Source organism: Jatropha curcas, chromosome 1, assembly GCF_041381405.1.
Source record: "Jatropha curcas cultivar XTBG-Jc1 chromosome 1, XTBG_Jcur_1.0, whole genome shotgun sequence".
Lineage (NCBI taxonomy): Eukaryota > Viridiplantae > Streptophyta > Magnoliopsida > Malpighiales > Euphorbiaceae > Jatropha > Jatropha curcas.
The window spans coordinates 28643144-28657595 of record NC_143151.1 but is presented as its reverse complement, the minus strand read 5'-3'; the positions used below and the strand labels follow the sequence as shown (position 1 = coordinate 28657595).

At 31.6% G+C, this 14452-nt stretch overlaps 1 protein-coding gene and 1 long non-coding RNA gene across 7 annotated transcripts; one reads left to right on the top strand and one right to left on the bottom strand.

Moving 5' to 3' along the window:
- Positions 1-1719: 1719 nt before the first annotated feature.
- Positions 1720-3675, bottom strand: LOC149499303 (uncharacterized). The gene is made up of 3 exons (XR_016322661.1): positions 3536-3675; positions 3399-3465; positions 1720-1951 (listed from the first exon to the last, which is right to left on the bottom strand). It is a non-coding gene; the product is annotated as an uncharacterized LOC149499303 (long non-coding RNA).
- Positions 3676-4755: 1080 nt separating this feature from the next.
- On the top strand, positions 4756-14103 carry LOC105630184 (phytyl ester synthase 2, chloroplastic). 6 transcript variants are annotated; one of them, XM_020677918.3, is made up of 14 exons: positions 4757-5295; positions 8530-8581; positions 8753-8808; positions 8912-9070; positions 9334-9438; positions 10311-10417; positions 10620-10741; positions 10887-10951; positions 11451-11598; positions 11841-12207; positions 12633-12746; positions 13164-13231; positions 13335-13444; positions 13648-14103. In XM_020677918.3, exons 1-14 carry the CDS (start codon positions 4869-4871, stop codon positions 13836-13838), a joined length of 2091 nt encoding a protein of 696 aa, XP_020533577.1. In that variant the 5' UTR covers positions 4757-4868; the 3' UTR covers positions 13839-14103. The 6 variants fall into 6 exon arrangements, 5 of the variants coding, with proteins under 5 accessions (XP_020533579.1, XP_020533577.1, XP_020533576.1 ...); XM_020677917.3 differs by having other exon boundaries at positions 10887-10972; XM_012211926.4 differs by having other exon boundaries at positions 10887-10995; positions 11468-11598.
- Positions 14104-14452: the final 349 nt, after the last annotated feature.

Here is a 14452-nt window from a genome sequence, read left to right as displayed (position 1 = left end):
AAATAGCATAATTTTTTTGAATAAAAATATTAATTTAATGTGATATGAAAAATAGAATTATTTTTAATTTTAGCGGTCGCTTTTCTTGTTTAATTGTATTTTATTTAAAACTGTTTATACTATTTGTTGTTTATTTAACCAGCGAATTTATGTTCAATTTGTTTCCATATTTATCTTGAACCTATCCATATATACCAATTTAATATAATAAAATTATTTAGAGAAATAAGGGTACTTGGATCTTTTTATTGAGAAAAAGGAAAAATAATACTCCCTCTCTTATTTTCATTTAGAGAAAATTTTATTTTTGAGTGTATTTTTTATATAGTGAAAGTTATTCTAAATAGTAATTTTGGAATGCAAGCCAAGTTAAAAGACAAGAAAACTTTTGGAATATATGTGTTTTTTTAAAATTGAAGCTCAACGATCAAAGAAAGTGGAAAATACAAATATTCTGAGCATTTAATGAACGCATGTTTCAATGGACAACTTATCAATTCACTTTTTTCATTTTGTTTTACAATAACAGCGGTCGTTTTTATAAATTTGGCCATATAAATATAGAGTTAGCTCTTATTTGTATATTTGATGAATATATGTCCACTTCTATCATTATAAATTTGGCCACAACCATTGACATCAGAAACGTATATATGTTATGCTCAGATAAGTTTTGAAAACGGTCACGTTTTGTTTTTAAAGGTACAGGTGTTTTGATTATTAAAAAAGGGGGAAATCAGAGTTTTTGTTAGAGACCGTTATCTTAAAAGTCATGGCCATTTCTGAATATGGTATGACCGATTTAGATGTTATGCATAAGTGAATAGATTTTACTTGCAGCAGATCATTAACTTTGATTTCATTTATATGTAGCTAAGGTTTAGAAGCGGAGGAGTCTGATTGTAAACTCAAATAATTTGGCTTCAAATTCTATTTTATTTTGGTCGCAATGTATTGCATTTAGGCACTACTTTCTAAATTTCATTTAAATTTGGAGAAACCAAATTTTGCTTTTAATTTTGAATTTAAATTGAAAAATTATTTAAATTTAAATAAGTTAAAGCCAAAATTTAAGTTTTTCCTCCTTTATCTTAGCCGAAAATTTTAGAAATCTATGGCCTTCAATGAATAAGTTAAAAAATTCAGATTTTAATTTGTCTTCAAAATTTTTTTCGTTTTTATGCACGTATTATGTAAAACGTCCACATTCTAATAAAGTCAGATAGAGTTAATAAAGAAAGTTGAAAGTGATGTCCAAATGATGCAAACAAGTAATAAATGCATTTCTTGAGACTACCTTTTGTGTCTGTTATTGTGCCCATAATTAATGATGAAATAAAGTGCATTTTAGGAAGAAAGCTTAATTTAACTAACTTTCTTAATACTCCAAGAGCTTTTATGTTTTCTCTAAATAAAAAGAACGGAAATACTCCCTCCATCCCATTTTGTTTGTTTGTTATTTCTTTTTTGGATGTCCCAAAATGTCTGCAAGATTTTAAAATTTAGACATGTAAATAATTATTTTTATCATAATAATATTTATAATCATTCGTTAAATGAGAGACTTTTATTAATATATTTAATACGTTAAGGGTAAAAAGAATAAATTTGTAACATCCCTTCCCGGTCCACCCGTTAACTCAAATGAACCGAGCTGAGACGCTACAATCTGGTTGAACCTATGTCCTTTCATGCTAATATCATGTTGTATGCTGAATATGATGTTAAGCTGTTGCTTTTTACATTAGGAAAATATAGATATGTACTTAATATTTACAAGACATGAGACTAATTTTCAAAATGAAATGAGCCCAATTGTGTGCCCTGTACATGCCATGATAAGGATAGACAGAATCAAAATATCAAAATGAGTAGCTACCCTGAAGACTGAGTCTTCCACAGATGAACTGCAACAGTTGTAAGCTGATTCTCTACGGTCCAGTCTCGAAACCTACGAGTTAAATAAATAACTCGCTGAGCAAATAATGCTCAGTGGATATCTCAATTTAATAAGAAATAAAACAATAAACATAAAAGCACACATATCATTATACTTTCATGATTTTACCTGCTGTTCATGATGCTGTATAAATTTTGCAACTTTTATTAACCATCGTATAATTTATAAATAATAAATCACATAACTGCATGGCTCCATAAGGTTATAGTGAAACCAAAGTGATAAGAAGAACTGTATGAACTGTATGAAACTGGATGAATACTATATGGCTGGGCTATTATGGCCCGTATATAAATCATATCCACTCAACAGCCTGTAGCTGGAGTACCAAACTGTATGGGGCGCAGATCTGCTATCCTATGTCGCGACATAGTCTTATCTACGTGGTTTCTGCCTAACCTTAATGGAGCATATTATGTGTATTGTGATAATACAAGAATTATTTAGAAACTATCTAATGAGGAATAATGCATACCATTGATAACGTATAAAGTAACTTGCATGGAAATACTCTAGCTATTGCACCCGCGATGCAATTCTTACTACCATTTATGTAACTAAATTTTACCATTCAGATTAAGGAAATTCTTAGTTTGAATTTAAGTTCACTTAGAAGGTAAAATGCAGTAATAATTTTAGGGTGAATGAATCTACATATGCATTCCAACATCATTTCTAATGTGTTCTTGAAATCTGCCAGACAGCCTGTACATGTTTCACAAATCCTAGCATAACTCTTTCTGTATACGTCCAATTTAGATTATTCTAAATTCTATGGTTAGCTAACATCTTAAGGTACAAAGTTTTCTTCTATCACATCTCTTAATTAGGTTGGCAAGGTAGTCACATATTGAGCTCAAGTAGCAACTTTCAGTCTGCCCTGCTGTTGGTTTCCAGCCTGCCCAGTTTATATTATTTTGGTCATATCTCTCAATTTATAACTCCAATTTAGGTGATTCTACATTATATGGTTAGCTAACACATTAGGCTACAAATTTGTCTTCTACCACATCTCTTAATTACATTGGTAAGGTAGTCAAACATTGAGCTCAAGTAGCAACTGTCAGTCTGCCCTGCTGTTGGGTTCCAGCCTGCACAGGTTATACTATTTTGGTCATATCTCTCAATTTATAACTCCAATTTAGGTGATTCAAAAACTCATGGACAGCTAAAACATAGAGGAACAAATAACTTTTCTATACCACTTCCTAATTCCATCGTTAAATAGAGTCAAAATCAGGGTGAAGTTACTAGTCAGTGATCCAACAAACCTGGTTCAGCATGAATTCAATGTCTACTTCATTCATTCAATTCATCCCATGCTTTATCACCATTTACAGACCTCTAATTCAACATTCAGCAACATATCTTTGCATTATCCACACACTACAGAAGTGTTCATGCAAGAAAATGTGAAAAACTAAAAGAGATATCAAACCTTCAACCAAAACAGCTTTAAATCTTCTTCTTAGCTTCCTTTTCCTCCAACTTTGAGCTCCCCTCTCCTATACATCATAACTCTTATAAATCATCTAAAATATCACAAAAGTATGAAATTTAAGAAAGGCTACTTACTTGGATAGAGTTCTAGGTTGAATTTAGTGTTTAAATCACATGAAAAGTGATGGAGAAAGGAAGGAGATGAAGAGAAAGATAAGAGGAGATGAAGAGGAAGATGGAGATGAAGAAGAAGACGTTGAAGATGAAGATGAAGAAAATGAAGAAATCAAACTGAAATGGAAGTCTCGTGTAGTCCAAATATATCTTTGATTGTGTGTTAAAAATTACCAAATAGTACCTAAATTTTCCATATGTTACGTTTTAATACCTAAACTTTCTATTTTAGTGCAAGTAAGTCCTACTCCTTATACTTTGATCTTTTTGTTTCATTCAAGTAAGTCCACTTCTTTTACTTATTTATGGTACATCCCATTTTACCCCACTCTGGCGTTAACTGGTTTCTAGTTTTACCCGACTCGACTCATGTATATGCAACGATTCGATTCAGTAGGATGTTACAAAAATAATTTTTGTTGACTAAATTTTTAATATGCGTGGTCTATCAAACCATGGGGATACCATTTTGTTTGTTTATTATTCCTTTTTTGGATGTCCCAAAATGTCTGCAAGATTTTAAAATTTAGACATGTAAACAATTATTTTTATCATAATAACATTTATAATCATTCGTTAAATGAGAGACTTTTATTAATATCTTTAATGCGTTAAGGGCAAAAAGAATAAAATAGTTTTTGTTGACTAAATTCTTAATATGCGTGGTCTGTCAAACCATGCAAACAAAATGGGAATACCTATAAATTGGGATAGTATGAGTGGGTCTAGGTTTAGACAAATATTTTCTAAAATTACATAAATAATATCAAGCAGTAGTCTAGTTGGTCTTTTCATTTATGCGAGGAGCAGGAGGGCTATAGTTCTCTTAGTCCTCTGGACTATAGTTGTTTTCACAAATTTAGTGAGTAATATTATTTTAGCACCTCCAATGAATTAAAAAGAATTTAATTAATTTAGAATGTAAATTATATTGTTAAAAAAAGGAAAAACTTAATATTATAAACTCAACCCAATTTAATAGGTAAAAAAAAAAAACTATTATTATAAGTTTCCTTAACAGGTGTAAATTAATTATCCATTCCTATTAGAAATCACATATTACCTATATTACAGTAAAAGCGTTGGTATCCAATCGTTTGTTACTATGTTAGGTCGGCTATTCTGGAACTGAATATTTTTTAATATAAAAAACATTTTTTTTTTCGTCGATGTCTAATTGTCCATCATTGGTTAAATTACTTATTACAAAATCTGTCTACAACACTCCGTAACGCCCTTTAAAACTCTCAAGACCGCCATACACAAAAAACAGAGAGACTTTCGTACACTGAACATGGTAGCCACCGGAGCATATTTTCTCGCAGCCGGATTTCCCCCGGGGATGGTTCGTTCTTGCGTAACGCCATCATCTGGTAAAATGAAATCGAATCCGGTTCCAAAGCAAACTCGGAGATTTGCAGTTCCTACAGAGCAAATGTCAACCGGAACAGCAAATACAACGGCGACGACAACGAGTTTCACAGAGAATGCTAGGCTGGAGATGGAACGTTTAGAAGAAGAAAGAGAGAGAATAACAAAGAAGCAAAAACCATTGATTTGGGAGTTAGCGGAAGCGGAAATGAAGAGTAGAAAGAGCTTGAAGGATTATTTTGAGGAGTCAAAGGATTTGATCAGATCAGAGGGTGGTCCACCACGGTGGTTGTCTCCTTTGGAGTGTGGATCGCGCTTGGACAAGTCTCCTCTCCTCCTCTATTTACCCGGCAAGTCGTTTTATTCATCTTTCGTCTTTCTTCCTCCTTTTTTCACGTTTGGAATTTAGATTTCGTACAGGACAGGAGAAAAAGTAGGTTATCAGAATCAATAATGGAAAGTCTAACGATTCTATTCTTAGGTTATTAGTGTATCTACCATTTATAGAGTAAGCCAATAATATACAACTTGGTTTAATAATCGAAGCCCACTAAATTTCACCATGAGCAGAGGGCTTGTAACATAATAGACGCTCGATCTGAAAGTATTAGTTTTCTTCTTGGAGAATTTACAAATTAAATGTTAACAGTGCAACATACTACACACCTATTTCGTAGATTGATTATTTGAGACCCAATAGTATGAATAATAAAACTTCAAAGAGATTGCAATGGTTCGATGGACTTGCCATGGAATTTTATTAACACTGAAAAAAAAATGAAAAAATATAAATTTGATTCATAGATAGAGAGTAATTCGGTCTAGACAAACAAGTTTTCTCCTCGCTTCTGTAATGTTTTTGAGATTAACGGTGGTTGATGAACTAGATGGGTTATATTAACTGACCCATTTGCAGATATGTCACATATTCAGTGGCTTAGACTATAATGATGTGGTAAACTACTGACATAGTAATTTTTGGGTCTTTTCACTGGCTTTTCGGTTAAGCGGGGATTTTTTTTTTTTTTTTTTTTTTTTATCCTTTTTTCTTTGGTGCGCTAGAATAATTTTTTAATATGGTCTTTAGTCCTTAAAGTTGCTATAATTGTAATTTCATCTCTTTTATTCATTAAACTAAGCGGTCCTCCGTCCTTTGCACGATTGTAAAATAATTATATTTTTCATTTCAAATATAAGATATATATGTTGAATAAATTATGGAAATTCTTTTTTTAAAGAAAAAGTGACTAAAATTATTATTAGATATAAAGTCTTATAGGTATTTAAAATAATATAAATACTTAATTTTTATTTTTGTAGAGATTTATCTAATTGGAAGTATATAATTAAAAAACCTATTAAAACATAATAATTAATTCATCATTGCATAAAACATGTTTAAATCCTTCGAAATTGCACACACTTAAATCCCTGCAAAAATAAGCAAAATAAAACTAGGCTAAGCAAAATATAAAATGAAAAAATAAAACCAAGTAAACGACTCAAACAAAGTAATGAAATACCATAATGTTCTTTTTTCAATGGGCAATAAATTGAAGAAGTCAAAATAAAGAATTAAGTTAAGCTTTTAACAATAAAATAGAAATTTAAAAATTTTAAAAGTTCCCAATCAGCAAAAAATAAAATTTAAAAGTTAAAACCACTAATTTCACATCAACCCAATTTTTGAATTTTAAATTAAAATAAGAAAAATCATATAGGTAGCCTTTTTCATGATAAATTCAGTAGCTTTTTTCATGATAAATTTGATAAAGTCATACAAACAATAAATTGAATTTTAAAAATCTCAAATATTATCGACTTGAAAATATTCAACTTATCATAAGAAAAAAAAAATTTGTGTCTTTATAATTTACTAAAAAAATTGAAAATCAAAAGGGAAAGAAAAAAAGAAGAATACTACTCATTATCTTATCTTATTATTTTTTAAACTGTACGAGACTATTCTCGAACGTTGATAGGTTACTTATCATAAAAAAAAAAAAAACTAAAATTTATACCTAATAATTTACTCAAATATTAAAAATCATTCCCAAACAAATAAAAAATAATGTGTATTTTTGAAACACATGATTTTTTAATATTTTTCAAATTATTAAAGTTTTAAACATATTATATTTGATTTGAAGTTTAGACTACATAAAAATAAAAATTTTATATTTGTAAATTATGAAAATTTAACATTTAAACATTGTATTATTTTTCTATCACATATTTAATTTCTACAAAAAAAAAAAACAAATAGCATATTTGATTTGAATTTAAAAACTAATAAAAATATGAAAATATATAATTAAAACTAATAGCATATGTAAATAATGAAAATCTAAAAAATACAAATGAAATATTTAAATTTTTTATATTGCCATAATTAAATGAATTTAAAATTCATAAAAATGAAAAGACAATAAATTATTGAAAAGTCAATGATGGAAAAGAAAAAGTGGATAAAAAAAGAGAAATGCTCAAAAAATTCATAAAAAAAGAGAAATCATAATACTCAAATATTAGGGGTTTCACTTCCTTAAAAAAGTGTCACGTCAACATATAGAAAAAATACAATCTTTTTCCTTTATATATATATATAATGATATATTGATTAGTTGTTCAAGTTTAACCCTGTTAAATTATTTAGCTCACTATCAAAATGTATTATTTTTAATTTCTTGGCATTAAAGAAGGAATTAGATAGTAATTCAATAACAAATGTGAAAGAATAAATGGTAAGCTATAAGGTACTTAACCTTTAAAATAAGATTTTTTATGAAAATACTAAATAGTTTAACATGTTAAATCTCATGGGTACCACAAAAGAGAGACATAATTTTATTTTCTTTTTAGTATTAAGAATACGTATATATCTTTATTTTCATTTCCTTTTCACGATAAACCGAATACAAAAGTACCTTTTCCAGGCGTTCCTGAAGTAAAAGAACAAAAAAAGCCACTCAAAAGGCACACTACAAACTAATTATTTGCATGCATGTAGACAGAAAATTTATTATTTTATTTTTGTATTTTGTCAAAATACATGATTTTCTTTTGTATTCTTAGGAGTACATAGTTGTCTCTATTTTTTGTCTCCATTATACTTTGATCTCTTTCTGTTAATATTTTGTACATACAGGAACAAATTAGTTAAATTTATAGGGTCAAAATGGTCAATAAATACATGAATATATTAATTAATTTTAACAAAATACAATGAAAAAATAGTACTTTATTAATGAAAAAGTATGAAAAATTAACAGAACGATATAAAATGTCAAAAAATAAGAACAAAATTATGTTTTTTTTTTTTTAAAATGTACATTACTTTAAATACAAGAATAAAACGGTAATTTCACCTTGCAATTATTGTTTTGTGGGTTTGGCTGCGACAAGGGACAAAAGTGGGCTAACTGGCTTTAAAGTGCGCTTATATTATAATGGCCGAAAGGTCTCATATCACTATCTCCTGCATGGTAATTGATTCTCTTCTTTAAGGAAATCATAAGTTAATGACCTTAAACCATTTAATTTTTTGCTTGTTTAATTGTTTGTTGATGACTCTAATTTTGCAGGGATTGATGGGGTTGGGCTAGGCCTTATTAGACAACATCATAGTCTTGGAAAGTAAATACCCTCTCATCATTCGCTTCGTGTACTGTCCCCATGAATGATAATAATATTAATTAATCTGATTTAAGATCAACCTTAAACCAATTTATTTGCAAAATAAATAAATTAAAGGAGACTAATTGTCTAATATTAGTGCCTGATATATGATTTTATTTTCATCATTAGGCTTTTCGACATATGGTGCTTGCATATTCCAGTAAAGGATAGAACACCTTTTACAGGTCCTTTACCACATTTCTTTTACCTTGTCAAAAATATTCCCTTTCTTTAAATTCACAGTAAACTGTAATCTTGTGTTTAATTTGTCCCTCAAATTCCTCTCAGACTTGGTGAAGCTGGTTGAACATACAGTTAAATCAGAACATCAACGTTCACCTGACAGACCAATATATCTTGTTGGGGAATCTCTGGGAGCATGCCTTGGACTTGCTGTTGCAGCTCTTAACCCTGACATTGATCTTGTGCTTATTTTGGCTAATCCAGGTGACAAATTGCTTCCTTCTTAACCATTGATGGGACCTTTAAATATTTTAAGAAATTCAGCAATATAAGCACATTAACATGTATTGATTTGCGAAGCAACCGACAGTTCATTTTTCATAATCCAAAGAGCTACACCTACATTTATTGGTGATTCTTTTTTTGGACAAAGGGGAAATGCTTAGGTTCATTCAGCATCAACATAAGCACTTAGCTTGTGTTTATACATTACACTTTATTTACTTGATTTTGTTATTCTTTGTCAGGAACATCTTTTCAGAAGTCGCAGCTGGCACCTCTTGTACCTTTATTGGCAGTCATACCCAATGAACTGGAGCTTCGCTTTCCTTATATGCAGAGCTTGATGACAGGTTTTAATTTTCTGTCATCACAGTTGTTATTTGTTTTGGCTTTGCTATTTTGTTGAGATATAGATTTGATTGTCTACCGCTTCTAGGCAATTAGTTCTGTTAACCTTTTGGATTGTGATGGATCTTTTCATATCTTACTTGCATCATTTAGTGAGCAATAGCGAGTTCAAGCTTAATAACAATTAAGAAATAAGTTAATTTTGGTTTTTGCTATTTCAGATTGGGAGACCAAACATGTGAATCAATGATTAGAGAGGCCTAAGGTTGAATAATTTGATTTCTGCAACTAAACAATTGTCTTTGCATCTCTAACGTGCCCCTCATGCAAAAGCATATTGGGTTTAAAACATGAAAAGAGCCAACTACTCTCTATTTTTTATTTTGAAATTGACTTGATAATATGGGACCTCTGCAGATGCCCATAATCTGTTTCTTTTTAAAAAAATTAGAGAAACATCAAATAATATTGGAAAACTACTTGAGCTAAAAGTTTAGGCTTGATAGTTTGGATCCAAAAATGGTTTTGCATCTCTAACAACGTTAAAGTGTCAGATAAACTTTAACCTTTTACGATAGAATCTTGAGCATGCTTCTGGACTTTCAGGCTGCTAGTCTTGGGGATGTAATAAAGATTATACATTTGGATAAACATCCATTGTCTACCCATGGAAATTGCTACTTGGAAGTTGGAACTCTTTCTAGGCCAGAATAAATCTCATCTTTCTCTCATTCTCATTTTCCAGTTTTAGGGCCTGCTTCGATAGCTGTTGTAGTGGAAATTTCAGCACCATAAAAGAATTGCATTTAAGTGTTTGTATGCATTCTTTTAACTCAACTGATACCAGCAATTGATATACGGTGCATGCATTTAGGTAACCCTTTGAAGGCAGTGATGGATACTGTGATAAAGAGGCTTCCCCTACAACAGTTATTTGGAGAGCTGTTTCAGGATTTCACCGCAGCGTCATCTTACCTATCTGTAAGATTTCAGTTTAGAAAATGGTTAAAATAACCGAATCAGACTAGATAAAACATTTTTCAGTTGAGATGTTGAGAGCTCTGTTTCAGGATCTATTGTTCCATGTCTTATTGTTAGATAAAAATAGCAACGGCATACCTGTAATGTTTACTCTTTTCATATTGATGCTCACAATAGCATGTGATCTCTTCCCAATGGCTAGGTCCTGAGTGATATGCTTCCAAGAGAAACAATTCTGTGGAAGCTAAAGCTGCTTAAATCAGCTTCAGAATATGCCAATTCACGCCTCCATTCTGTAAATGCTCAAACGCTGATACTCTCCAGGTCCGTCTCTCTGGCATAACCCATCATATGTAACGAATGACTAAGAGCAACAAAAGCACAAGATTATTTTTTTAAAAAGAAAACCAATTTATTGATAACGAATGTCCAGAATCATCTGCCTGATCTCGCGCTCTGTATTTTTCAGTGGAAATGACAAGTTGCTACCAAGTCAAGTGGAAGGTGAAAGACTTCACAATGTGCTGCCGAAATGTGAGATACGTTGGTTTTATGGTAGTGGTCATTTCCTTTTCTTGGTAGGATAAACTAACTCTCCCTTCCCTTCTGATGCAGTCAATGAAAACCAAACAAAAGGATTATTTTAATTTAGTTCTTAATTATGAATTTAGATTACTTAGATATCATTTAGGAATTTTTTGTTTTTGTTAGAATATTTAACAAGTTGTTTGCTTCTTATTAGAATTGGGTTCGAATTTTCTTCCTAGTTTGAGATTCTTGATTTTAGTAGGGGCAGGAGTTATATAATTAACTAGTCTTCATATTTCCTAATCATTTTTGTTCCTTAAATCTGAATCTTAAATCATTCAGTTAAATTTTCTAAACAACAGTATGTTTTCTAAATAGAAAAATTATAAGATGATAATTAAATTAAGAGAATCCTCAAATTTATATTTCCTTGATTTCAAGACTTGCCCTCGTCTATCCTTTATATACATAGCAAAAAAGTATTCTTGAGTGATGCTTGTAATAGTTGTAAACATGTGGCAGGAAGATGAATTTGATTTAGGGACCGTTATCAAGGGCACTAGTTTCTATCGTCGAGGGCCATCCCATGACTACATTTCAGATTACATACGACCATCCCCTGCTGAATTCAAAAAAATATATGAATCAATCAGGTATGCTATTTCGCTATCTAACAGATACAACTTGCACTTTCTAATGGGATAACAACAAATTTTAACTTAGCCACTCTAGCAGCTGCATGAGGTAGGTGGATATGGGAAATAAGTTTCAGTTTCCTATCAAACATTATAGTGGGAAGATCTTTTTGCCAAATCTTTTGCAACAATCTTTAGTAGACAATTGTTATTTGAATAGTATATTGTTTCCTGAACTTATTCCAATTATGATGTTTTAGGTGGGTTCGGGATGTTGTAAGCCCTGTGATGCTCTCAACATTTGAAGATGGAAAGATAGACCATGGTCTTGCAGGAATTCCTTCAGAAGGTCCAGTCTTGTTCATTGGCCATCACTTGTTAATGGCACTTGATTTATATCCAATGTTGCCCCAACTTCTTTTAGAAAGAAATATTCTTTTGAGAGGGATAGCACATCCAATGATGTTTATGAAATCGGGAGGACTGTTAGCTCCACTTTCACAATTGGACATAGTCAGACAAATGGGTGCAGTTCCTGTTTCAGGAAAACTTCTTTATAAGCTTCTGTCTTCAAAGGCTCATGTATTGTTGTACCCAGGTGGAATGCGTGAGGCCAATCATGGGAAGGTAATGCTGTTAGTTTTGTCTGTTGTCCTCAAAAATAATTATTTCCCATTTGGAGGTGCTTCTGTTCTGAATTTCGAATCATCGTTCTTTAGATTACCAGTCTATGTTAGAATGAGATAATATCTATACCAGAACGAGATATGAGTCCTCAATACCCTTCTGGCCTTGTAACTTATTTTAAGGAAAATTACCTATAATAGAGATAAAGTAATGAAATGGAAGGTGGTCTATTTCATGTCTATGCTGGGAAGAAACTTGGAATGAGTAAATGCTTTTATGCAATCGATTTTCCTACTATTTCTTTTTCCAAGAGATGAACCTGATTGTCAACATTTCCTCTTCTTTGATTATAATGTTTTCAAGGAAATTTGCCTTCCATGATATATATGGCTTCTGACCAAGAGTCAACTCTTCATACCTCTCAGGGTGAGGAGTACAAATTATTCTGGCCAGAACAGTCTGAGTTTGTCAGGATGGCAGCTCGGTTCGGAGCCAAAATTGTGCCATTTGGCGTTGTTGGAGAAGATGACTTTTTTGATGTAAGTCCAGAGTATTTGTTTCATATGCCCTCCCCTTCTATCAATTTGTTCTGTGAGGCACACTGCTGTTCTTTTTTGTGATTTTTCTTTCTTTCTTTCTTTCTTTCTTTTTTTTTTTTTAAAAAAATCTTGTTTGTGAATAGATCTTGCAGAATGACTCTTCATACATTCTCAAACATAGACATGCACTTGACCTTTCTTGAACTAGAGCTGTCTATGATGTGGAATGACTGATAGTTGGCACATCAGGAAGCTTAAATGCTACTGATATTTGAGCTCGACTCATTATCTCTAATATGGTAGATTCACCTTGGATGCCCAGCATTTGTATATCCTTCATTTTGGATTCTTCTTTATCACCAGTTTGAATCTGATCTCTTGTCAAATAAACAATTAATCATGTATTCATCATCTCAGGTATTTTTTGACTTTGATGACCAAAAGTTTCCTTTAAAAGAGATTGCAGAGCAGTTTAAGAATGTGAGGTATGATCACTTCGTCTCATTTTGGTTTCCAGTAAATTGTCTAATTTTTGTTTATCCCAAATTTCCAATTTTCTTTTCTTTGCTTGGTCTCTTCTGATAATAGGACTGAATTACGTGGTGAAGCAAGAAACCAAGATATGCACTTTCCAGTATTTCTACCACAACTTCCAGGAAGATTATATTATTATTTTGGGAAACCAATCGAAACAGAAGGTATGGACAAAATAAACATTTGCCTGTCTTATGTGGTGTTAAGTACATGCCTAGTTAGGTAACCCAGGAAATGAAAATAGCACTTAGTAATATTCCGAAGTTCGTGAGGTCAAAATTGACACCTGTGCTAGCTAAAGTTCTGGACTTCTTTAGACAATAAGCATAGCAAATGTTCTGAAGGAATTGCTAATTATGTTATGAAGGAAGGAGGAAGGAATTAGAAGACAGAGAGAAAGCTCAAGAATTGTACTTACAGGTGAAGACTGAAGTGGAGAAATGCCTTGCTTTTTTGAAGGAGAAAAGAAAAAGTGATCCTTACAGGAGTATACTTACTCGTATGATTTACCAGTCTACTCATGGATATTCTTCTGAGATTCCAACGTTTGAGCTTTGACTGTTCCGCACAGTGAAGAAAACTTTGGGAGAAGAAAAAGAAAATTTCCCTTCACTTGAAGGCAGCCATAGCGAAAAATTCTGATTCTTGAACAATAAATGTCGTTTAGGGCTTTGGCTGTATATTCAGTCGGTTCGCATGGATAAACGCCGGCAGAGTGACTGGAGATTAAGAAAACTTGATCATTAGAAATATGCAGTCTTTATATTTCTGTAAGTTTATGTAATATTTTTGTTATGTATCGATCATATATCACATTGAACAATCTCTAGTTAGAAAAAAAAAAATCATCTCTCTAAACACCAAAAAGGATCCGAGTTTCAAAAAAAAATTATAACACCAAATACAATTGTAAATAGACATAATAATTAGATAAAAGAATAAACAAATTGATATGGATCCATTGGTGCTTCCTAGTTGATATGGATCCATTGGTGCTTCCTAGTGGGCTTGGATGTGTTCTTATCCCTTGTGCTTGTTTTGGTCTAATTAATATGTAAGGGATATGGGCTCATAGTGTTTATTTAAGTTGTTTTGGGTTGGTTTTATGATGCATGCAATCTGCCCAATATCAAGTTGTCTGTTTTGGGCTGGAAATGACTTCATTTTGTGTT

Bases quoted from the DNA above. Each gene is read 5' to 3' on its own strand.
- LOC105630184 (XM_012211926.4), top strand. From the start codon at position 4,869: ATGGTAGCCACCGGAGCATATTTTCTCGCAGCCGGATTTCCCCCGGGG. The intron at 8,809-8,911 runs GTCCTTTACCAC...AATTCCTCTCAG, and splicing joins GGATAGAACACCTTTTACAG to ACTTGGTGAAGCTGGTTGAA. The intron at 10,742-10,886 runs GTCCGTCTCTCT...TGTATTTTTCAG, and splicing joins CAAACGCTGATACTCTCCAG to TGGAAATGACAAGTTGCTAC.